The sequence below is a fragment of the Marmota flaviventris genome, chromosome 2 (assembly GCF_047511675.1).
Source record: "Marmota flaviventris isolate mMarFla1 chromosome 2, mMarFla1.hap1, whole genome shotgun sequence".
NCBI classification, from domain to species: Eukaryota; Metazoa; Chordata; class Mammalia; order Rodentia; family Sciuridae; genus Marmota; species Marmota flaviventris.
This window is the reverse complement of record NC_092499.1, coordinates 110,338,392-110,364,085: the sequence shown is the minus strand read 5'-3', so window position 1 is coordinate 110,364,085 and position 25,694 is coordinate 110,338,392. Positions and strand designations below refer to the sequence as shown.

The window sequence follows — 25,694 nt, the reverse complement described above, 5'->3', positions numbered from 1 at the left end:
GGTCCCAGCATGCTGCTAACGAGGGCAGGCATATAAGTACTGGGAAGGCAAATAAAATAATTTGCTTCAATTCTAATCACTTTAGGTTTATAACTTCACAAACACAATGAGGGAGCAATAAGCCCATAAGAGCATAAATCAAATGAGGGGGAAAATATATGAGATTTATATATATATATATATATATATATATATTTTTAACAAGACAATTTTAACAATTATGAGCACCAAAAGAATGGCTCTACTTTAGTCACTTGTTTTATTAAGGGAAAAATTACTCCTATTCCCTAATTAATAGAATTTTAACTAAAAAGCTATACATCTGGATTCAATTCAGATAATATATAGAGAGTAGACTTTTCTTATTTATGGGCCCACAAAGAGAAAGAAGAGAAGGTCTTAGGTATTGTTAAGAATCAGAACTTCCAAAAGCTGGTTTTTCAGCCTAAGAGTAATGACTTCAGATTTGTTCTAATAATTTTTTTGCTTCAGTCTCTTCCACTTAAATAATTGGTTTACAGATTTTGAGATGTACATCTTTCTATTATAAATCAAATCACATTTTTATTATTGTACTAACAAAGCCAATACTATACTCAAATCACATTTTTATTTCTGTGTTAACAAAGTCCAGTACTCTTGGGCTGTAAAAGAAAGACAATGGGATGATTAACAGCAGCAGCTGTTAAGTCCAGAAAATTGCACGCATACCATAATTTAGTTTTAAAAATTTATAAGCCTCATTTTTCAATTCTTTAATTCCCATCACTTTGCCTCCAAAATGTAACTAAACACAATATGAAGATTCACTTGTATCAATAGGAAACTACTCCAGTCACTAAGTGCCTACTTTGATGGCTTTTAGTTAATCAAATCAATCTTATTAGGTTCTTTTTTGTTGTTGTTTTTGGTACCAGAGATTAAACCCAGGTGTGATTCACCACTGAGCCATATCCCCAGCTCTTTTTATTTTTTGAAACAGGGACTCCTAAGTTGCTTAGGGTCTTGCTAAATTGGTGAGGCTGGCTTTGAACTTTCAGTTCTCCTGCCTCAGCCTCCTGAGCCCCTGGGATTATAGGCCTAAATTTTGATTTTTGATAACTGTATTACCTATTTTTAGGGTTAATTAACTTTTCTAATCCATGATTACATTCTATGGATTTTTTTTTCTTAGAATAATTTTAGTTTACTAAATGCTCATCAACAAATACAGCTCAAGCCCTCAAAACATTAAGTACTTTTAAAAATATTTATATTTGAAAGGAACTGTTCTAGATGTTTCACAGATATTCTAATTTAATCCTCAAAACAAGAGAAGTAAATATAGCCATCCTGGGCTGGGGAGGTAGTTCAATGCTGGAGTGCTTGCCCAGCATGTGCAAGGCCCCAGGTTCAATCCACAGTACTGCACTGCTCCAGCACACACACACCCCCACACAAAAAAAGCAGTGCCTCCTTCCATATATGATGGGGATTAGACTGGTTCCAGTAACCCACCTAGCGCAGCTCTGGTCCACCCCATTATCTGGGATGCTCAAGTTTATTATATAAAATGGCACAATATTTGAATAACCTACAGAGCTCCCTTAAACCTAAAATCATCTTAATTACTTATAGTACCTAATACAATGCAAATAGTTTTTAATATTGAATTGTTTAGGGAATATAGATAAGAAAGTCTATACATGTTCATTACAGAGCAACCTTCCCCACCCGCAATCTGTGGTTGGTTGAATTCACAGATGTCAAAGTCAAGATAGGAAGCCCAACTGTACTATTAGTATTCATAATTTGTGGGTGAGAAAATTTTATACAGAGTATCTTATCTAAAGTTAAGCAAGTAGTACAGTCTAGATTTAAGTCAGAATTCAAAGCCCACTCTAATTATTTTATCCTTCACTGTTATTCCTTAAAATACAGAAGTGCTACAATCCTTTGCAATCCTCTATATTCTCTGGCTCACAACTAAAAGTATTTATTGAAGTGTAATTTGTATTTGATGGCTGTTTAACAAAACAGTTTAACTAGTGAGGAATCTTGTGGTCCTGGCTTCCTGAAAATTAGTATCAAGAAAGACAGCTCAAAGAAAGACAGCTTACAAGGGGTATTTCAGTTTCCTTAGCAACTCAGTTTTTCTGTATCAAATCTAAATAAAAATGACTATGATTTCTGTGGCAGAACAAGGTCATTATAATCCCCTCTTCCTCCCATTAGCTGGAAAGTAGGCAAGGGATTTTACAATCTTAGGAGACAGTTATCATGTGAGATCAATTAAATTATGGCTCCTGAACTTCTTTAGAGAATTCTGGAAAATAATTTCTCACCCTTCCAGCCTCGCCTTTGGAAAATAAATCAACATTTGTCCAGGAACCAATCGTTTTCAGTGCCGGAGTATCTATTTTCAAATACTTGGTCTGAATATCTATCATCCTAGAGTTACCAACAGTAGCTGTTCTCCATGATTTATGAGAGATTAACTATACAAAGATTTGTTTAAAATTTGAACAAAGATAACAACAAGAATTATTTTCTGGAATAACAGACTTCATTAGAAAGTTTATATTAGCATCAGCAAGCACTGTAGGAGCACCATTATGGACTTAATTCCTGAATACTATAAAGGGAAAATTCTAATGATTGTCACAGAAAAGTTTCAAAAAAACAAATCTTTTTTTTTCTGACATAAATGAGGTGAGTCTCAAACTTTTACAGACACATACTACATTAAAAATTTTTAAAGCAACTTAGGAGTTCCTGTCTCAAAAAATAAATAGGGCTAGTGATATGGCTCAATGGTGAAGCACACCTGGGTTCAATCTCTGGTGCCAAAAACAACAAAAAAAAGAACCTAATAAGATTGATTTGATTAGCTAAAAGCCATCAAAGTAGGCACTTAGTGACTGGAGTAGTTTCCTAATGATACAAGTGAATCTTCATATTGTGTTTAGTTACATTTTGGAGGCAAAGTGATGGGAATTAAAGAATTGAAAAATTGAGGCTTATAAATTTTTAAAACTAAATTATGGTATGCGTGCAATTTTCTGGACTTTAAATTTAGTCAATTAGTTTCTGAGTAGCTACTATGAAGAGAAGCCTAATCCAATATTCAAAAGATAAATTCACAGACTCAGCACTGAACTTTACAACCTGGAACTAACTGTATAAGAGCTATGAGTCAGTATTCTCATAAAATAGCCCTAAACATCTCAACTAGTTCCATAACTGTTTATTGAGTATCATGTTCCCCATATAAAGGTTAGTTTTTCCTGTATCTTATTAGAAATCTGTATATTTACTATGGGAAATGTCATTTCCTCCTCCCATTTACAGATTTGCTCCCAATTAGGTACTTGCCACTTTAATGCTTTCTCTTAATAGCATGTTTTCTGGTTTATGTGGTAATTTATCTGGCAGGGCCTTATCTGAACAACGAGCTTTGGCCCTATTCTCCTGAAGAGAGGAGTCAACCTAACTTTTATAAACTTAGTTACCAAATAACTAAGTTATTTTGGTAATAACTGGTAAGTGCAGATCTAAGGAGGATTTGTGGGCGGGTCACTAGTCCAGGCTATTCCAGATAACGTTCTTCAACCTAGCAGCAGTATGGCAGAGGAAAGGTCTGACCCCAGCCCCTTATTCTGACCTATTGAGTCAGCATGGCCAGAGCACAACCAGAAAACAGCCCCGTGGATCTGTGGGGCGATCACACTGCAAGGCCAAAGAACGGTCTCGGCGGCTCTTGGCTTTTAAGGACCTCGGCGGCGAAACCACAACAACCCCTTATTCCTCAACCTACCGTTTGGCTTTCACTCAGGGCCCCCCATCCCCGACTGCAGACTCCGAGGCGATGTCTCACCAGGCCCACTCTCCCTAGTTCCCTGGACCCTCTCCTGGCATCTCTTCTATCTTGGGGCGCCCTGTCGCCTGCTGCCCCAAAGGGTGGAACTCACCGCTGCCGCAGCGCCAGTGAAAATGTCCTCCCCCTCTGTGTCGCTGTCCCCACCTTCGGGTTCTGACCCCCCGGCTGTCCCCTCAGACTCCGCATCCAAGCCGGGGAACGGCGGTGGGAGTCTCTCCGAAGCGCTACAGCCGCCACCTCCCGACGCCATCTTCCTCCACCCGCGGCGGAAGCCACAACAACAACTTTATAGAGAGATCGCCGTGAGCAAAGCGTTCTATCGGTGCGAGGACAGCAAGGGCCGCGACAGACCCTGCGGGACTGGAGAGGCGGGACCCGGGCTCCGGGGGCGGGAGGGGCGGGGCCGCGGCTGCTGCCCAGCAAATCAGGGCTCCGTACCGCGACGCTGCGCTCTTAACAGGGAGGGCCAAGTGGGCAAAGAAGGCGGGGCTAGGGGGCTGCAGGTTCCTAAGGCCCTTTGTGCTGTGCGTAACTTTATCTAATAGCTTTCTGAGAATTCGTTTGAATAAAGGAGTCTAAAAATAATATTTGGAATGGACTATCCATTCCAAGCACAGTACCCTCACAGAGATTCAATTAAAAAAAGTTTTGTTTTGTTTTTTTAATTGAGGTCTCTGAACAGAGTACAGGAAAGTTTTATCACTCTTTGGACATTCAGTTAATTTGTTCTATATGTACTGAGCATGTACTGTGAGCCTGGCACCTTGCTGTGCTTTTGAAATACTGAAATAAGCTCTTGGACCATTGGGTGCTTACAATTTAATGAGGGAGGCAGCCATGTAAGTCAACAATTCCATATGTTCATGCTGTACTGTATGCTGGGGGAAAAGTAAAAGAAAGTTTTATCTGCTTGGAGAAGTCAAGAGGCCTCACATACGGTGTGACACATCATACTACTAAGTATGGTTGGAAGGTTAGAATTATCCTTTTATTTGATGTGGAGTAAGGGGGTGGAATAAATGACAAGGAAATTGTTAAACTCTGAATAAAATGTTCCTGGGACCCAAATTATTCGCTGATTGGTCATCCAGTCTAAATCAACTAGACAAACAAGACCGGAATTTAAAGATATGGGACATGTTGTCATATGTTGCTGCTGGAAGATACTCCTAACTTTATTTTCAATAGAGATGAAACTTTCACCAACATTGACAAAAAGTTTTGTTTCTAACTGCAAATTCCTCAACATCGGGTTCACTCCTTCACAGGTGTGTGAGCTGTTCAAGGGCAGGGGGCCATATCTTTGTAAAGACGTGGTGCCTACATATCTCATATGACAAATTAAGTACCTAATAAATATTTGAGCTTTGGATGACGGGATGGATGGATAAAACAACATCGTCAACCTTGTAACTGATACCCATCACAGTTATAAACACCAGAGGACTTAAGATTTTCTTTTTAGGGTGGCGACTTCCATTATGTCACTGTTGGGCACATTAAACAAAGTTCTCTCCTTGCAAGTCGTCTTTGAAGGCTATTGGCAAAAACATTATCCGTGGCGGAGAGTTGTGCTGAATTGAGTCCACAGGAACGAGAAAACCTAAAGGTTGCCCCCTTCCCACCGCCATGCTTAACTTTCCTTACTGGACTCCCAAGACGTCCCACTTCGCCGCAACGGAAACCCACTTCCGGCCTGATCAGGAAGTAAGAAAGAGTTTGGCTGGAAGCAGCTCCCTTAAAGAAATAGCTGTAAAGAGTCTCCGTGTTAGAAACTTCTTAACTGTAACTTTAAAGCGTGTCTTGTGTTACAAAACAAGTTCTCCTGTTCCCTACCTCTTCAACATTCATCTTTAGTTTATACCGGGTGCTGAGTGAGGCACTCAGTGACTGGTAGCCGACCGTTACATTCCACCCCCACCACGAACTACAAATCCCAGAACACAGTTCGCTGTCTTCCAAAGAAAACGTCCCCTACATCCCAGCATGCAATACTCCTCAAGGGTCGCGAGGAAGTTTTCTTGTCCCGCCGAAACCGAGCAAAGCATGCAGGGGCATGTAGTTCTTGCGTTTCCCTTCCCTAGGTCCTTCGCGCTTGTCTGTCCGGTCCCGCCTATTTTCTGCTCCCCTAAACCTTTGCACTTGTCTTGACCATTTGAAGATCAGGAAGTTGATAAATCCTGAGGCCTGCTGCAGAGAGACGGTGGCTCAGATAGGACAGTCGCCAGGAATGGCGGAGCGTCAGAATGGAGTGGGTGTTGGGGCTGCTTTCTTGGACGCTGAGCAGAGCCCGGTGGCCCTTAGGCCTCTCTGAGCAGGGAGCTGCCCGGTGGCCCTTAGGCCTCTCTGAGCAGGGAGCTGCTCGGCGGCCCCGGATCATGGAAGAGAAAGCGCTAGAGGTTTATGGTAATTAATTTTACCCAGTGCAGCTTTTGGCGTTGTATGTGGAATTGGTGGGGGAGGTGAAGGGAACGAGGGCCTCACCTGAGGGCTGGGAGTGGACACCTGTTTTTTTGCCGGCTCTAGTGGGTGGGAAGCATGGGGAGCGTTTTCTTCGGGATCCTAAATCACACAGAATGGAAGTCCTTCTAGCAGCGGGCTCTTCCTAAACTTGGGGCAAGCTGAGTCTGGTAGTCTTAACCGGCTTTATTTCTCTTCTTTGCCATCCATGCCCTAGTGCCTAGTGTGGATTGAAATTACAAGAACTGTGGGCAGAGCAGAGGTCAAGGGTGCTCAGTTAGGAAGCAGAGCTGTCTTGATTACACCCCTTGAGTTTTCTTCCTTCCCTAGCTCCTGGACTCTCACCACTTCTGTGGGCACTGCTATGATTGGGGACTGGCCCAAGGTCACAGCCACTCTTTTATATGACAGATTCAATACCCATAGGTCCCAGAAGATGACAAGATAGGCTTCTTATAGCAAGGCCTGGAATTTATAGTTCATTAACACAGTCAAACTGTGTTATATATGTATGCATACATATATACACACATATATGTGTTCTCCACTGTATATATTTAATAGTCCCCTCTTGGGACTGTCTTCAATATACAGATAAAGAAACAAAGGCTTAGAATGGTTAAACAACTACTTGGAGGTCACACTGTCAGTAAGGAACTAAGCAAAAATTAAAGCCCATGTCTTCTTATTCCAAAGGTGCACTTTTGCACTTTTCACTTCACAATTGCTATTCCCCCTCCCCCTCTCTCCCTCCCTCTCTATCCCCTCTCCCTCTCTCTCCTTATGTAGTATTATTTTTGAAAACCAAAAAAACTCCATATAAGAAGAGATCTAACTATAACAATACAAATGTAACTGGGGCAAGGATATAAGCCAGTAGAAGAAAGTGAGGGATGGGAAAGACCTTTGGAGTTAGTCTGGTTTACTTTCCTCTTGATAGAGGCTGGAATACTTAACCCCAGCCAAATGGTAATTATGGGTGTACTGATCTCCACAAAGCAGAAGAACACATTCCTGTCCTGCCAAACCTTTATCTATAGCTTTTAGGAACTGCAGGGCCCTGGAGACACAACTTTGGAAGACAGATGATTCTAGTCCTGAAACTTACATTGAGAGAAACCTATATATGCAAAAATATAGTATGTAGTAGAAGGCATGGACTTCAAAAAGAGATATAGAAGTTCATGGGAAGATGAGAGTCTTTGAGGGAATCTGAAAAGAATTTAAAGAGAAGGAGCCACTTGAGTTGAGCAAGAATAGTTGGGACCTGAATATGTAGTGGGTCAAGAGGGCATTCTAAACCCAGGAGACTGGAGCAAAAGTATGGAGATTGGAAGATAACATAGCTAGGAAAAAGGAGATAGATGGAGCTAAAGGGCAGGTTTTGAGGTTACAGGTGGAGGTGTGGCTGAATGTTTTAGATAGGTTGGAATTGGATACTGAAGCTTTTAAATATAAATGAAGACTCAGTATCAGTGCAGAGCCGTGGAAAAATTTTAGTCAGAAGGAATGTGAGGAGAGCAACATTGATTTCTTTTAAAAGAAACCAATCCAAAACTTCTGAAACCACTAGAAAGCTAGAGAAGTTAAATAAGGAGTGAGATTTAACTTCAGGGTTTAGAGGCATATAAAGAACATAGTATAAGCCAGGCACAGTGGTACAAATCTGTAATCCCAGGTATTCAGGAGGGTGAGGCAGGTTTGGAAATCTGAGGCCAGCCTTAGCAACTTAGTGAGACTGCCTGAACATTAAAAACAAACAACAACAACAACAAATTATGTAATTCAGGTGTAGAGCATCCCTGGGTTCAATCCCCAGTACATGTCTCTTCCCCCTCCCCCCGCAAATACCAAATAGTACAACTTGGGCAAATGAACCATACAGGGAGAAAGTCTGGGGAGGGTAAAAAAAAAAAAAAAAAAACACTTTCAAAAAACCCTATTTCTATAAATCCCATGATAACACAGCTCCTGTAAGAGAAGCTATATCTTACCTGCCTGTATTTTAAAATTCCATTTCTCATTAAGAAGAAGCCCAGGAGATAGTTGGGGAGAAGGTAGAGTTTGATTGATTTTTCCCAGTTGTATTTCTGATTACAGGAGAGCTATAAATAATAGAACAAAGCCTGAGGCTTAAGATCATCAAGCCTATCCTACCTAAAATTCTACTTTTATGCTTTCTATATCATTGTTTCTTTTTTATCATTTTCTACATGTAGCCTCAGTGAGAAGGGAATCTTGTCCACTCCATGACCAACGCAGGCTCCCACATTTTGGGGGTGGGGGGTACCGGGTACAGGGGCACTTGACACATCCCTAGCCCTATTTTGCATTTTATTTAGAGACAGGATCTCACTGAGTTGCTTAGCACCTTGCTTTTGCTGAGGCTGGCTTTGAACTCGTGATCTTCCTGCCTCAGCCTCCCGAGCCGCTGGGATTACAGGCCTGCACTACCACACCTGGCCAGGCTCCCACATTCTTAATCCCATTCCCTTCTGCTTAAATTTACCAGTATCCCCCTCCCCCTTTATATTTTCAAACCTCTCTTACTGTGTTTGAACCCAGGGGCACTTTACCACTGAACTATATCCTCAGCCCTTTTATTTATTTATTTATTTTTTGTAGTTGTAGATGGACAGCATGCCTTTATGGTATTATTTATTTTTATGTGGTGCTGAGGATTGAACCCAGTGCCTCACACATGTGAAGCAAGTGCTCTGTCACTGAGCTACAGCCCCAGCCTCTGTATTTTTAATATTTGAGACAGGGACTCACTAAGCTGTTTAGGGCCTCACTAAGTTGCTGAGGCTGGCCTTGAACTTCTGATCTTCCTGCATCAGCCTCCTGAGTTGCTGAGATTACAGGCATGTGCCACCACACCTTTTGAAACTGCTTTCTTATAGTTGACTTCCTCAGTGACAAATCAAAGATCTGTTTTAGCTCTTGTCAGCTTAATTCAGCATTTGATGTTTCTTCTAGCTTTTCTTTCTCATTCTAATCCTTAAATGTTCCCAAGGATCCCATCCCTAGATTTCTTTTCCTTTATACAAATGATTCTCAAACTGAGCTGCAGGTAAGATAACCTGAGAAATTTTTTAAACTCTCAGTTCTAAGAGTGTACCCTAACCAATTAAATCAGAATCCCTCAGACATTAGTTCTTGTTTCAAGGGCAAAGTTCTACTCAGTCTCTGTGAATCCCATGGGTTCAACAACCAGTCTAGTTTGGTATCCTTTTAAACCCTATGGCACAGTTCAACATTTGCTGGAAAATTCCATTGGCTTGCCCCTTACACACCTCAAAATCACTATGTGTGAATTATCCCAGGCCCCACCCAAATTTCTTCCTTATTCTGTTTATTTTTATTCTAATGGTGCTCTTGGACCTAAAATCTGAGTCTATTTCCTTGTCTTCTTCATTCAAAGGGGTGACAAATGCTGTTGATTCTGTCTCTGAAATTACTTCTTCATCTGTCCCTTCCTCTGGTACCATCATGTGCTGATTTTAGGGCCAGCTTTTTCAGTTAATATCACTAGCTCTATTCTTTAGTTCTGAGTCTGGTAGCTGGTGGATGAATCACCAGCTGACAACAGTGCTATTCATGTCACTTCCTTGTTCCCAGTATCTTAAGGACTGCCTGATGCCTGTAGCCAGTTATAAAAGACCCTTGGTGGTCTAGCCCAACCCTTATATTCTAATCTTCACTTATGCTGGATTCTAAGTAAATGAAACTTGACATATTATCTATTTCTATAGGCTTGATTTCAAATTGCACTTCTATAAAGCCTAAAACAATATTCTTTCAACCCAGTAATTCCTCTTGAGCTCCCATAACACATTTCCCATTCTTATTATATTCTCTCTGCAATGTTGCTTCCAAGAAACTCAATGTGGTCTGCTAATGATCCAAGAAAGTAATTGTCTCAAAAGGAAACCAGTAGTAGAAATCTGTCAGAAGCCTAAAAATTGCTGTAATACTTGCTTAAAAAGAAGTCAGTGCTTAGAATTGGCAAAATCATTCCTATTTAGAATATTCATATCTTAATGTAATACCTTGTCTCTGATGATTTTTTAGATTTGATTCGAACTATCCGGGATCCAGAAAAGCCCAATACTTTAGAAGAACTGGAAGTGGTAACAGAGAGTTGCGTGAAGGTTCAGAAGATAAATGAAGAAGACTATCTGGTTATTATCAGGTTCACGCCAACAGTACCTCATTGCTCTTTGGCAACTCTTATTGGTAAGATTATATGTGTATATGTGTAAATTCTAAATTATTCATGTGACATTGACTTAAAATAACAATTTGTATCATGTATCACACTTTATGGTTTACAGAATATTTTCATTTATTCTTCTTCTGTCATTTTCACAATTAGCACTTGAGACAGTTAAAATACTATTATCTTCATTTTATAGATGAGGAATTGGAAACTCAGAGAGTTCAAATCACTTGCTCGGAATCCAATAGACAAGAAATGGTGAAGGTGAGACTTAACCCCAAGTCTCCTGACTCCAAATCTCTTTCTCTAGTTATCTCTCAGTATTTCTCTTAGGTATGCATGGTCACAGTTGACAGAGGGCGGGTATAGGATAGATGTTCTAGTTGTGGACATTGGAATGGCTGCTGTCAGACTAGCCCTGGTGATGCCATCACCATCTTCTCTGTTCAGCTTCTCTGTTGCCTTCCACATAGTATGAACATGAAAGTGTTAGAAAGGTTTTGTTTTTGTTAGTTTGTTTTGGTGGTGTTTGACATTGAACCCTGGTCTTTCATATACTCTAGAAACACTCTTCCACTGAGCTATTTTCTGAACCCTCAGAAAGGTTTTTTGTTTTGGTTTTGTAGTTATTGGGGATTTAACTGGAGGTTGCTCTACCACTGAGCTATATCCCAAGACCTTTTGTTTTGAGACAGTCTTGCTATTGCTGAGGCTGGCCTTAAACTTGCAATCTTACTGCCTCAGCCTAGCTGGGACTACAGGTATGTAGCAGTGTGCCTGCTTCTGGAAGGGTATTTTTTGAAGCAGAGTATTTTTTTCACTTGAGGCTGCAGTGTCAATATTTTGGATTAATTAGCAGTGCTTTGAATATATATGTTGTTATAAAGAATTTAAAGGTAATATAAAGGAATATTCCATTTGGTTTCTTTGAATTTATACTTATTATAAAGAATATAAAGGAAATTTATTTCAAACTAAATGTTCCTCAGTAGAGGATTGATTAAATAATTAATGATGATAAATATAAACAAAGGAATACTATGCAGTTATAAAAAAGAATGAAGAAACTCATTAATAATCAGTACTTACCCTTATGACATACTGTTAAGAAATAAAAATAAGCATAGTATTGCTACTGTTTACATAAAAAAGGGCAAAAATAGCCAAATAGCCATATGTGGTGATACAGGCCTGTAATCCCAGTGACTTGGAAGGCTCTGGCAGGAGAATTGCAAATTCAAGTCTAATCTGGGCAACTTAACCAGACCCTGTCTCAAAATAAAAAATTAAAGGGCTGGGGCTGTAGCTCAGTGGTAAAGCACCCTGAATTAAAGCCCCATTAGTACTATACATTCACCAAAAAAAGGAAAACAAAATTTATATTTGTATGTATAGAGAGCCTCCATAAAAAATGAATAGCTATGATGGGTATAAGTGTGTAATAGTGGTGGTGGGAACTGGACAGATGGGGGACAGGATGAGATAGAGACTTTATTGTATATTGTCTTATGTTTAAATTTTCTGAACCATGGGAATAGATCATCTGTTGAAAGCAAACAAGTTTGTAAAAATTGAAAAGGTGAGTGAGTAGTTTGTTATTGTTCGCACCATTGTGATTTAGTCCCTTTCTCACTAGTTGACTTAGATTTCTTTTATTAGTGGTTTCCAGCATATAAGCCATATCTTGAGGGACTAGAAGTCCTGTGTATACATAGGTGTTATTTCAGTTATTAAAATTTTAATGCTAGGGGCTAGTAGAGCGCTCGCCTAGCACAGGCGGGAACCTGGGTTCAATCCTCAGCACCACAAAAATATAAAGGCATTGTGTTGTGTCCACCTACACCTAAAAAATAAATAAATAAATAAATATTTAAAAAAATTTAATGCTAGGAAGAGTATTATTGAATGCATAGTTATTTTTTGTCAATAGAGAATTTCTGAACCAACAGATATTGGACATACTGCTACCATCTTGAGAAAGAGGGGGTATCTTAAAATCTTTGACAGATGAGAGTCTTTAAAATAGCATCCAAAATAGCAAATTCATTTTTTAAATATTTTTTTAGTTATTTATAGTTACTAGTTATTAGTTTTATAGTTATTAATTATTTTTTTTTAGTTTATTTATTTTTATGTGACACTGAGGATTGAACCTAGGGCCTTGCCATGCTAGACAAGTGATCTACTGCTGAGCCACAAACCCAGCCCCGCAAATTCATTTTTTTGAAGTAACATTTATTTGAATTATAAAGTGGTATGTTTATTGTCAATCATTGTGAAACTTCACAACAAAAGTATAAAGAAGAAAATAAAATCAGTTGTCATAAAAGAATATGTGCTTTGGGTTAAAATCCCAGCTCTGTCAGTTCTCCCATCTTGTAGCCTTGGGCAAGTTACTTAACTTTTTTTAGCTTCTTTCTTATCTGGGAAACAGGGATAGTAAAGATCTTTAGATTTGTAAGGGTTAAGAAATAACAGCATGAAATATATTATATATATATTTTTTTGGTGCCTTATGCATGCTAGGTAAGTGCTCCACCACTGAGCCACACACCCCCCTCAGAAAATGTTTTCATAGTATTAGTCTTTAATTACATAGTCATATAGGTTACATGATAATCATATCTATATAATTATTACAACTATTTGGATTGCTTCTAGCCTTTCACAATTATAAATAGTACTGTGATGAGCAACTGTATACATAAATATTTTTATAAATCTGATTATTATCTCAGGATAAATTTCTATAAGTGGAATTATTGGGTCAATTAGTCTAAATACATTTAAGCCTTTGGCTTATATCGTAAATCCTTATCAAAAAGCTTATACTCATGCTTGTCTTGCATGTGTGAGGCACTGGGTGTGATTCTCAGCACCACATAAAAATAAATAGATAAATAAATAAATAAAACTCCACCCCAGGAATTAAAGAAATAATTCCATAGAAGAAAATATTATAATATATAAAATATTTATAATAAATTTAAAATAGTGAAATCTGGAAGAAACTATAACATCTATTAATAGGGAAAAGGCAGCAATGTAATGTGCTTTCATATTGCTATTGAACATAAATATAAGCAAGGAATCAAAGTATCTGTGTGAGAAATATAGGCTGGGCACCATGGTCCACCCCTATAATACCAGCTACTTGGAAAGCTGACGCAGGAGTATAATGAGACCTTCTTGAAATTACAAAAAAATAAATAAAGTACTGAGGATGTAATACAGTGGTAGAGTGCCTTTGGGTTCACTCCTAAAGTACCAAAAATAAATAAATAAATGAGAGAGAAAAGTATATGAGAAGATTTAAATGATAAGTTCAATTTGCATTGTGAGTTCAATTATAGAAAAATTTATTGGGCTGGGGATGTGGCTCAAGCGGTAGCACACTCGCCTGGCATGCGTGCGGCCAGGGTTCGATCCTCAGCACCACATACAAAGATGTTGTGTCCGCCGAAAACTAAAAAGTAAATATTAAAATTCTCTCTCTCTTTAAAAAAAAAAAGAAAAATTTATTTATGGAACAAATAGAGAGTGTATGAAATAAAAGTAACGCCTATGTGAGGATGCTAAGATGACGTAATGGTTGATATTACAAATGTTTATATATACTGAGCAAAGTTTTTTGTCAGTTTTCTTGGCCCTTTTGATATGTGTTTCATTTAAGATTCTTGGCTTTTTAGAAGGCAATGTAGTAGGTATTCCAGTCAACACAGTTGGAAAACTCAGTGAAGAAAGTCCTATTTCTGTGTTGAGGGACATTTCTTATGAGCAGATAGTCCCAGTAGAAAAGGTACCAGAGTGATAAAAGTTCTAGCTTAGATTGTCACCTACTCAAAAGTTACCGTGGTGAGTGATTACATAGACAAGAAGACTCAAAGAGGTCAAGTGAGTAGGCAGAAAACCAGTTGATGATCATTTATGTTGACATCTAGAAAGAATGACTGTAGGCAGCAGTGATCCTATCAGAAGGGCATAGGATTTGGAGTCTGAAGTTGTGGGTTCAACTTATATCTTTGCTACTTGTTAGCCATCAGATGTTGAACAAATTGCTGTAAAATGCAAATGATAGAACAGTAAAGCTAATGTTTATTGTACACTTGTGTGCTGGGTACTATTTTAAGCTTGTTGCTTAACAGTTTATTCCCAATAGCAGCTCTATACATTGGGATACTAATATAATACCTGTTTTACAGATGAAGAAACAAGCTCAAGAGAGATTGAGTAACTTGCCCAGGGACACAGCTAATGTATAGCGGAGCCACTTTTCAACCCAGAGTATCTCAATTATGATGTAGTGCCTTTCTTTCTTGAGGATAATGATGCTCAAGGGAGTGCTTTGTGGGTACTCGGGTAGAAGCTCAGTGGTAAGGCACTTGCCTAGCATGTGCAAGGCGCTGGTTTCAATCCCTAGCACCTCAAAACAAAACAAAAAATGTTTTGTGAATTGTAAAATAGTTATTAATTTATTTTATGGGTGAAGCATTACCCACAGCAATGAGATCACATATGGATGCTCATATGGTACACAAATAAATTAAGGAAACAATGTGGGGGCCAGGAGAATAGAACTCTCCTGCATATGCTTTAAGGCAGATCCTCTAAAGGAAGACTCTGTTAAGGAAATGATATCTTTATTCTTTAGAGTCCTCTAATATTTATTAAGAACTACTGCTTGTTTGTTTTTTTGATGCCAGGGACCAACTGTAGGACCTCAGTATGCTAGGTAAGCACTCTACCGCTAAGATACACCCTCAGCCCCTAGAGTTACTGTATTTGAGGCTCTAAGCTGGGCACAGTCTGATTATATCTTATCTAATCTTTTTCCCTATTCTGGAATCTCAAAAGATTCTGTTGGAAACTTAATGGTACTTATAATATAAAAAATAGGGAATAGGGTTGTGGCTGAGTGGGAGAGTGCTTGCCTCTCATGTGTGAGGCCCTGGGTTTGATTCTCAGCACCATATATAAATAAACAAATAAAATAAAGGTATTGTGTCCATCAACAACTAAAAAATAAATTTAAAAAAATTAATTCATTCATTTCATAGCCTCCCAAAGATAGGTAGTTGGACAGTTGTACTTTGCTATGTTAGGATGGTTTGGGGTTTTATTATTAATATTTATTTTTAATAAGCCAAAATACTAATAAATTCTTTTATAGCATAAAAAGCCCTTATCATTAGTTGGGACAGGAAATAAACTGCTCCAAATAGAAGGCTGTAAAATTAAGGAAAGGAATCTATTTGACTCTTATTTTTTCGTGACTTATTATTGAAGCACTTTCTCTTCATAATAAGAACAGTCTGATTTATCTTCTGTTGTCTAAGAGTATGGATTTAGTCAAAAATTGATTTGAGATTGATTATGTTATGTGCATCTATAAATATGGCATAGTAAATCCCACTATTATGTATAATTATAATGCACCAATAATAAATAAATATTCATTTTTTAACTTGGAGATGCAGGAGAAGTTGGACATTGGCACTGAGGATCTGTTCCAGGTCCAGTTTTAATTACTTTTCTTTCATTCTCTTTCTTATTTATTTATTTATGTCGTACTAGATTTGAACCCAAGAGTGCTCTATCACTGAGCTGTTATCACCAACCCTTTTATTTTTAAATTTTACCTTGAGACAGTGTCTTGCTAAGTTGCCCAGGCTGTCCTTGAACTTGCAATCCTCAACTAGAAAAAGAAATGAAATTGAGGCTTAGCTATGGTGACAAACTGAACTTCAGTGGAGCTTGTTTTAGGATAGTAATTATTTGTAGTTTGCAAGCATAAAGAATTCCCACTTCAAGGGCTGGGGATATAGCTCAGTTCATAGAGTGCTTGTCTTGCATGCACAAGGCCATGGGTTCAATCCCTAGCACCACAAAAAAAAAAAAAAAAAAAAAAAAGAATTCCCACTTCAAGAAGTTTCATTTGGCCCTTTTTAAATGACTCTTACTTGGTTTTATAATTTTTTATTTATTCATTTTTTTAATGTGGCTGGGGATTGAATCCAAGGCTTCCAGTGTGCTAGGTAAGGGTTCTACCACTGAGCCATATCCCTAGCTCCTTTTACTTGTTTTTAAATTTTTGCATTGCCTAGCTTGTTGTGAACATTCAATAAAGTTTAGTGAATTAATTGACCTTTGCTAGAAGGCTAACTGATATCATAGAAAAGGCATGAATTTTATAGTGGTCCTGGGTTCCCTTCCCAATGTGACAGCTTGGGCAACTTACATTGAGACTGGTTTCATAATTTGTAGAATGGGGTTAGTAATGCCTAGTTTACTGGATTATCATGAGGAATACATAAAATTGTGTATTAATTTTCCTAGCATGGTGCCAAGCTAGGGCATCTTACTACCTTCTGTGCTGGATTTAGCAAAGCACTTTTTCAGCTCCTATATTATATGAGAACACATAACACAGCTATATGGTTTTTTTTAAAGAATCAAGAAGAGATGAAGAAATAATTAGAGGATTTCTTTTTCCTCTTCCACAGGGCTATGCTTAAGAGTAAAACTTCAGCGGTGTTTGCCATTTAAGCACAAGGTAAGAAAAATGTTTAATTCTTGTCTTGAACCCTGGGACTCACACATGCTAGACATGTGCTCCACAACTAAGCCACATCCGCAGCCCATGTTGTTGTATTTTATAACTGTTGTGTTCCAGATATAATTCATACATATTATATAATTCACATATTTAAAGTATACCATTCATTGGGTTTTAGTATATTCATAGAATTGTGCAGCCCTCACTCTAATCAATTTTAGTATGTTTTCATCACTCCCAAAAGAAACCCTATCCCCATTAGCAGTCATTTCCCTTTTATTCTGAACCCTCCTCCATCTCTGGGCAATCACCTATCTATATTCTGTCTCTATAAATTTGTCTATTTTACATACTTCATTTAAATGATATTATACAATGTAGCTTTTGTGTCTGACTTCTTTGTCTTGGCATGTTTTCAAGGTTCTTTCACGTTTTAGCGTGTATCAGTATTTCCTTGCCTTATAATATTCCATTGTATGAATATGCCACATCTTATTTACCTCTTTGTCATCTATTGGACATTTGCTTGTTTCTACGTTTGTCTGTTTTGTTTTTAATAAAAAATGCTACTCTGAACATTTGTGTACAAGTTTTTGTATGGGCATGTTTTTGTCTTTTCCACCTAGGAATACAATTGCTGGGTCAATAACTCTATGACCATACCATTTTACATTTTTACCAGTAGTTCCAATTTCTCTGCATTCTCACCAACATTTATTATTGTCATGTCTCTTTCTTTTTATGTGTGTGTATGGTGCTGGGTATTGAACCCCGGGCCTTGTGCATGTGAGGCAAGCACTCTACCAATTGAATTATATCCCCAGCCCTGCTCAGATTTTTTTTATGGCCTAAATGCATTTGTTTTCAGAGAATGTTCATAAGAAGCTAAAAGAAATTATATTCAGCTGTTGTTGAAGGAAATATCCTGTAAATGTCAATTAAGTCCATTTGATTGATAGTATGAATTAACTCTGTAGTATCTGTGTTGATTTTTATGTCTGGATGACCTGTCAGTATATTGAAATCACCCAGTATTATTATACTGGGGCCTGAGACTTTATGTCAAATAGTGTTTATTTTATATAGTTACGTGCACCAGTGTTGGGGAATAAATATTTAATATCATTATATTTTTTTGTTGGATTATTCTGTTTTCTAATATATAGTGTCCTTCTTTGTCTCTAATTTTGGCTTGAAATTTACTTTGTTAGATATAAGAAGAGCTACTCCTGTTTGCTTTTGGGTTTCATTTGTATGTAATAACATTGCATCCTTCACTTTAAGCATGTGGATGTCTTTGCCTATGAGGTTTGTTTCTTGAAGGCAGTGTATAACTGGGTCTTGTTTCGTCATTCAGTCTGAGTTGCACATAATTTTTAACCAAAGTAAATGAAAGTGGAGTTATCCTATACCCGTGGTTTGCGGTCTAGATAACAATGTTATGCCACTAGGAAATTGTGTATGGTACTTTGTCTTTTAAGAGAGATTATATGAAATGATCTCTAAGGTCCCTTTAGCTATAATAGATTATGATTTTTTTTCATGAAAAGGATTTATCTCAGTAGTGAATAAGTAAGAATTAGTTCATATGTTTCAGTGTTCTGTGGAAAGCATGCTTTCTTTTCTTTTTTAATTTTTTAGTTGTAGATGAGCATAATACCTTTATCTTATTTATTTATTTATTTTTATGTGGCGCTGAGAATTGAACCCAGTGCCTCACACATGTCAAGCAAGTGCTAAGCCACAAGGCCAACCGCGAGAGCATGCATTCTTAACCACAAGATTTGCAGTGATTTTGTAGGCTGTCTCAAAAGCTCTAGGGCTTAGAGGCTAACTAATTTGTAGGGGTGCAGCAGGGCCAGGAGGAATAGCTTAACCAATATTATACTTGAGAAAAAGTGCAGCAAAATAATAGAGGATAAGAAAAGGAAGATGCTAAAATTGTATATATTGTGATCCCGTTTTTCTAAAACAGATAATGAAAAGAAACTTCCAACCGTGTGTGTGTGTGTGTGTGTGTGTGTGAGAGAGAGAGAGAGAGAGAGAGAGAGAGAGAGACAGAGAGAGAGAGAGACAGAGAGAGAGAAATGTGTATAAGTCTATATGAGTATAGAGAAAAATATCTAAGAAACTACATGAATACATGAAATTGTTAATGTGGCTTTCCCTGGGAGTGGCGCAGGAGGTGGTTTAGATATTTATTTGGAAAGAAGTAGAGTACAGGGGAAAGATATTCCTGAATAAAACAACACATATGAGATTTCATTTGTATAAAATTGTGTTTATGTGTATTCATTTAAAAAAATCATGAAAATGCCCCCTGCAGGATCTCCTCAGTTGAACAAAATATTATTAATTTCAGTCTTTGTTTTAGAAAAGAATGTGAGTGATTTGAGCCTAAGTCTTTAATGTCTGAAACAGGATTTAGGCTTTCATCCCAAATTCCAGACATGTAGATTCTTGAGTCCACTGCACATTCTGCCTCACTCTGTCATCTTAGAATGCTCTAATGTTTTGTTTCTATTATTTTTTTCTTCCTAGTTGGAAATCTACATTTCTGAAGGAACTCACTCAACAGAAGAAGATAGTAAGTGAATCTGGAAATATTAAAAACAACAACTACAGATAGTATTTTAGATTGGATACTGGGTTATTCTACCAGCCAAATATCTACTGGATCACTTACAGTATACTGTCAGTTATTTGGTCCTTATTCACAGACTGTAAAATACAGGCATTTGAAAGTGGTGTTTTTTTCAACCAGGACTCTGGATGAACTGTAGTCCATGGATATTAACTGGCTTGGGCCAGAGACTGAACATCTGTAAATGGTATCCAGCTCTAGGGACCTTGACTTTTGAGCTCAAGGACATAATTCTGTTCTTTGATGGCAGGTAGAGAGTTGTGTACTTCAAATTGGAGGTCTTGTGATAAAAGCATTAGGGAATTGGAGTAGGTGCTGTCTCTTTGAGTTACTGTGTTAGAATAAGAGTGGAGAATCTTTTTTATGTTTAGAATCTCTAGCCTACAATGAGAAATCAACAAATAACTGCTTAAAAATCACAGAGGTGGGGAGTGGGGTTGTGGCTCAGTGGTAGAGCGCTTGCCTAGCACGTGTGAGGTGCTGGGTTTGATCCTCAGCACCACATAAAAATAAATAAATAAAATAAAGATATTGTGTCCAGTTACAACTAAAAAAATTTTTTTTAAAATCACAGAGGCAGGATTTGGGAAATGCAAAAGAGTTCCAATTGGTCTGTGTCTCAAATTTTTTTTATTTATTCTTTTTAGTTATACATGACTGCAGAATGTATCTTGGCATATTATACAAACATGGAGTATAACTTATTCTAATTAGGATCTCATTCTTGTGGTTGTACATGATGTGGAGTTTCACTGGTGGTATTCTGTATGTTAAATTAAAAACAGAATTCTGAGCCAGGTTCAGGGATACATGCCTATAATCCCAACTATTATATATGCCTATAATCCCAGAGGGTGAGGCATGAGTATTTCAAGTTTGAGGCCAGCCTGGGCAACTTAGCAAGACCCTGTTTCAAAATAAAATTTTAAAATGTGTAGGAATGCAGCTCAGTGGTGGAGCATTTATATAGCGTGTACAAGGTCCTGGGTTCCATCCCCAGTACCACAAAGATATAAAAAATAAATTAATTAATTAAAAATGAATACATAAAAACAGAATTTTGTACAAATGATAGAGCACAATAATGAGAAATATATATATAATATATGGCTATACTAAGCTTTCATCATTAAATTAATTGGAAAGGCAAAAGACATGAGAAGAAGAGATAGCAATATAGAAAGCAATAGTGGGGCTGGGGTTATGGCTCAGTGGTAGAGTGCTCACCGGCACATGCGAGGCCCTGGGTTTGATCCTCAGCACCACATATAAATAAAATAAAGGTATTGTGTCAACTACAATTAACATTTTTTTTAAAAAAAGATTGTTTTTTAAAAAAAGAGCAATAGTAAGGTAGGTAGGTAGGTAGAAAAAGACAGTGACTCCACAAGGCTGGGAGAGATTTATCAGAGGAAAAATAGAAGTACAAAGAAAAGAGATGCAGAGAGGAAAACCTCCTACTTTCACAGCAACAGTCTGTTAAGGAAACATTTTGAGTACTGTTATGAAAACTATAAGGTCATGTCCTATTTTCAAAATTCCGGACTTATAGATCATCATTCTCCTCATGGGCTGAGTTTATTCAAACCCTATAAACTGAGGGCTTCTACCTCTAATTTAAAAAATAGTAAGCTGGAGATGTAGTTTAATGGTAGAGCACTTGCCTGGCATGCTCGAGAACGTGGATTTGATCTTGCCACCAAAAAAATAAATAGGTAAATAAACCATGTGCCATGGTACGTGCCTATTGTTCCAGTTACTCAGTAGGATCACTTGAGCCCTGGAGTTTGAAGCCATCCTGAGCAAGACCCCATCTCAAAAAATTAAATAATAAAGTAATAAAGTAAACTTTAAAAGAGTTTAAGTACCCTTAATCCACTCACTTTATCCTTTTTTCCTCATTTTTTAATTGGTCCATTATAGTTGTGCATATTGGTGAAATCTGTTGTTACATATTTGTACATGCACACAATACAACAATATAATTTGGCCAATATCATTCCCCAGCATTTCCCCTTTCCCTCCTCTCCTTCCCTGGCTTTTTTTTTTTTTTTTTTTTTTTTGTACTGGGGATTGAACTCAGGGGTGCTCTACCACTGAGCTACATCCCCAGCCCTTCTTATTTTTTAAATTTTGAGATAGGGTCTCACTAAGTTGCTTAAGGCCTTGCCAAGTTGCTGAGCCTGGCCTCAAATTTGGGATTCTCCTGCCTCAGCCTCCCAAGTCTTTGTGATTACAGGTGTGCACCACCATGCTCAGCCTTGGGTTATCCTTTTGAAAGTCCTCTAAACTATAGGACTTTGTGTGTGTGTGTGTGTGTGTGTGTGTGTGTGTGTATGTGTTGCTAGGGATTGAATCCATGGCCTTGTGAATGTGAGGTAAGCACTCTATCAACTGAGCTATAGCCCCAGCCCTAAACTATAGAATTTTATAAGAATAATAGTATTGAGTTTTACGATTTTGGTTTTTCATTTTTAATTGTTTACTGAGTGCTTTCTATGTTTTCTATGTATCCACAAAGTTAAACTGTTGAGATATGTACCTGCGCATGTAGAGCCTACATTTTCATAGAAGAAATAGAATAAGTTGTATTTGTTGACACAGGAGTGTGTGTGTGTGCGTGCATGCTTGTGCGTATATGTGTGTGCGCATGCATGTATCAGTACTGGGGATTGAATCTAGGGTTTCACAAGTCTAGGCAAGCACAATACCATTGAGCTACTTCCCCAGCACTTTAAAAAAAAATTATTTTTGAGACAAGGTCTTGCTAAGTTTCCCAGGCTGATCTTAAATTTATGATCCTCCTGCCTTAGCCTCTTGAGTAGCTGCGGTTACAGGTATGTGTCACCATGCCTGACTGTGAGTGTGTTCTCTACATGAGAAAACCCAGAAAAATCAATTCTCATTAGGAATATGGATATCTCTCTTTTGAACTCTTTTATTAAAATCACTATTAGTGGGGGCTGGGTTTGTGGCTCCGTGGTAGAGCGCTTGCCTAGCACGGGCAAGAACCTTGGTTCAATCCTCAGCACCACATAAAAATAAATAAATAATTAAAGATAAATATATAAAAAAGATCACTATTAGTAAATTGTAGACAACAAAATGAGCCAATACCTTTATTATGTGAAGATCCATGCAAGCTGATTTAAAAAAAAAAAGACCCAGTAGATTAATAGAAAGAAATATTATCAGAAAATTCACACAAGAAGAACTCATCAATAAACATGGAAAATATTCTATCACTCTTAATCAAGGAAATGCAAATTACAGTGATAATATGGAGCTATCTTTTACTTCTTGTTTTGTATGTGCATTTAGGTGTATTTGTTTTTATTACTAAACCAGCTATTGGCAAAATTATAGCTAATGTATTGTTTTTGAAAATGTAAATAGGTAAATAATTTTGGAAAAAATTCAGTAATATAAATCAAACCATAACAATACTTATACCCTTTGTTCTCACAATCACATTTTAATTTTTTTGTAAAAAGAAGAAAAAAGAAAAGGCAATAATTTTAAGTTTTTTAAAAGATCTTAATTGGATTTATATTTTATTCTAGATCAGGCAACATGCAGAAAGCTTTATGCTTAAAGTTGTTTATTATATTTAAGTATCCTGTAGTTTAGAAAATAGGCTTAAGGGGAAAAAACAGCCATTTCCAAAATTGTGTTTACTCTAAATATAACTGTATAGAAATGGCCAACAATTGGAAATAAAGAAATTTAAAATAGTTGTAGTAGGGTTATGAGTAATATTTTTATTTTTAAGTCTGCCTTCTAGTCCTTGGAAATTGCACTTAAATAGTCAAAAACAGCTTTAAGTTCTCAAGGAGTTAAATTCTTTGTTTTAGTAGGCTAATAAAAATACTGTATGGTCCTCTGTATTGACATAGTTCTGCTAATTTTTGTTTGTGTTTTGCAGTCAACAAGCAGATAAATGACAAAGAGCGAGTGGCAGCTGCGATGGAGAACCCCAACTTACGGGAAATTGTGGAACAGTGTGTCCTTGAACCTGACTAATAGCTGTTGTAATTACTGAAATGTAATTATTTGATAGATTTGTTTAAACTCTTTGTAAACTGTAAAAGACTCATGTTTAATACATAAATGATTTGTACCTCAAAGCATTTTTAAAAGGATTATTTCCAAGCAAGTTATAGTTATAAAGTAGGACCTAATTTGTCAGTGAATAACATTCTCAGGATTTATAACACTTAAGTGATCAGACAGAAAAATATTTTCTAGTTATTATGGTGTAAGATGAGTTACTATTTTTCTGATGCCCATTCTGATACAACTACTTTTCATGTCAAGTCTCTATTGTGCCCAAATGTATTTGATTTAAATCATTACTGTAAAATAAATAAAACAGATGGTTCTTATAATGTTTCACTTTAGAATTTTGTTGAATTGTAAATTCCACTGTAAGTGTCAATTCCTCAAAGATATTTTCAAAACTTTATTTTGCTGATTATTATGTAGTATCAGATCTAAAAACCAAAAGGAACCCTTAAGATTGGACCCTGTGGGCTGGGGTTGTAGCTCAGTGGTAGAGCGCTTGGCCCTGGGTTCGATCCTCAGCATCACATAAAAATAAATAAATAAAAATAAAGATATTGTGTCCAACTACAACTAAAAAATATATTAAAAAAAAAAAAGATTGGACCCTGCTTTTCTTCAAGGAGAATCCTGGATACATTTAAATGGAAGGAACACGTGTGAAGGTCAGCTGACTTACACAATTTTGAAGATCAAGAAGTCCCCCAAAGGCCTAGAGATGTACCTTAAAGAGAGTGGGCTTACCTAGAGTTCAGAAGGTCCTGGGTTTGATCCCTAGCACTGAAAAAAGAATCCCTCCAAGGGGAGCATGTAAAACATGTTTAGGATGCTTGAAACTCTGAATTTAATTCCTAGCACCACCAAAATAAATAAATAGATAGATAAACAAAATAAAATACAAATGTCTCCCAAAGAAGTTTTTATTAAATCAATCTAAATGTATGGTCTATTCTTTATTTATACTTTGTTCAGTTTACTTTAGGGGTTAATGGTCATTTGAAGTGTAGCAGGTTACAGTAGGCAGCCTTCAAGATAGACTCCAATGATCCTCACTTCATGGTGTTTGTGCCCTTGAATATAGTCTCTTCCATATTGAATCAGAGCTGACGGTTATGCCTAATGTGGAATGGCAGAGGTGACAGTGTGTAACTTCTAGTCTAGATCATAAAGGTGTTGCTACTTTTGCCTTTGTCTCTTGGATTGCTCATTCTGCCAGAATCTGGCTGCCATGTCATGAGAATATTGAAGCAACCCTATGGAAAATTCTACAAGGAAAGGAAGTGAGGATTCCCACCATGAACTAGCACCAACTTGCAAACCATGGGAGTGAACCATGTTGGAAGTAATCTCCAGCCTCAGTCAGGTTGACAGATTGGAAATTCATGAAAGAAACCCCTGGTAAGCCAAAACTGCTGGGATAAGCCACTCCCAAATTCCTGACCCAGAGAAGCTCTGAGAGATGATAAATACTTGTTATTTATACTTCTAAATTTTGGGGGCTCTTTGTTATGAAGCAATAAGTAACTAATGTAGAAGGTATACCTGTGCTGAGTGCCAATTCTCATTATGGCAGAAGTGGGAGGGAAGTGACATTTCTAACTACCTGTCTATAAATGAGAGACCCAGAAAATTGGTGCCCCAATCCAGCCTAAGAAAGAAAGTTGAGCTGTGCTGAAGGCTGGGATATGACTCCTACCTCAGAAACCTAGAGAGCAAGAGAAGGCAAACATAATTATTTTGAATGCAGAGTCATAATGTATTTCATGGACCCTGCTGTGGAGTCATTTCTGACATAGTCCAGTAGCCGTCATCAGGGCCAAAGAGACCTCAGCAGATAACATCTGGACATGTAACTGCCTGGTGCCTTGGGACTGAGTGAAGATAAAAGCCA

General features: G+C 37.5%; 2 protein-coding genes across 4 annotated transcripts in view; one reads left to right on the top strand and one right to left on the bottom strand.

Moving 5' to 3' along the window:
* Snx1 (sorting nexin 1) overlaps positions 1 to 4,190 on the bottom strand; it is a 46,100-nt gene extending 41,910 nt beyond the window's left edge. Inside the window, exon 1 of one of the 3 annotated variants that reach the window (XM_071608373.1) lies at positions 3,951 to 4,190. In XM_071608373.1, coding sequence (XP_071464474.1) covers positions 3,951 to 4,109 — 159 coding nt within the window. In that variant the 5' untranslated portion in view covers positions 4,110 to 4,190. The remainder of the gene's footprint in view (positions 1 to 3,950) is intronic. The other 2 variants (XM_027925720.3, XM_027925719.2) reach the window with 2 other exon arrangements.
* A 1,760-nt stretch (positions 4,191 to 5,950) lies between these two features.
* Positions 5,951 to 24,129, top strand: Ciao2a (cytosolic iron-sulfur assembly component 2A). Its single transcript, XM_027925868.2, has 5 exons — positions 5,951 to 6,265; positions 10,394 to 10,558; positions 17,045 to 17,094; positions 19,639 to 19,684; positions 23,667 to 24,129. The coding sequence occupies exons 1-5, from the start codon at positions 6,106 to 6,108 to the stop codon at positions 23,762 to 23,764; spliced, it is 519 nt and encodes a 172-aa protein (XP_027781669.1). The 5' UTR covers positions 5,951 to 6,105; the 3' UTR covers positions 23,765 to 24,129.
* Positions 24,130 to 25,694: the final 1,565 nt, after the last annotated feature.

Excerpts from the sequence above, each read along its gene's own strand:
- Ciao2a (XM_027925868.2), top strand. The coding sequence starts at position 6,106 with ATGGAGTGGGTGTTGGGGCTGCTTTCTTGGACGCTGAGCAGAGCCCGG. Across the intron at positions 10,559-17,044 it reads CTCTTTGGCAACTCTTATTG|GGCTATGCTTAAGAGTAAAA; the intron begins GTAAGATTATAT and ends CCTCTTCCACAG. Across the intron at positions 17,095-19,638 it reads GTTTGCCATTTAAGCACAAG|TTGGAAATCTACATTTCTGA; the intron begins GTAAGAAAAATG and ends TTTTCTTCCTAG.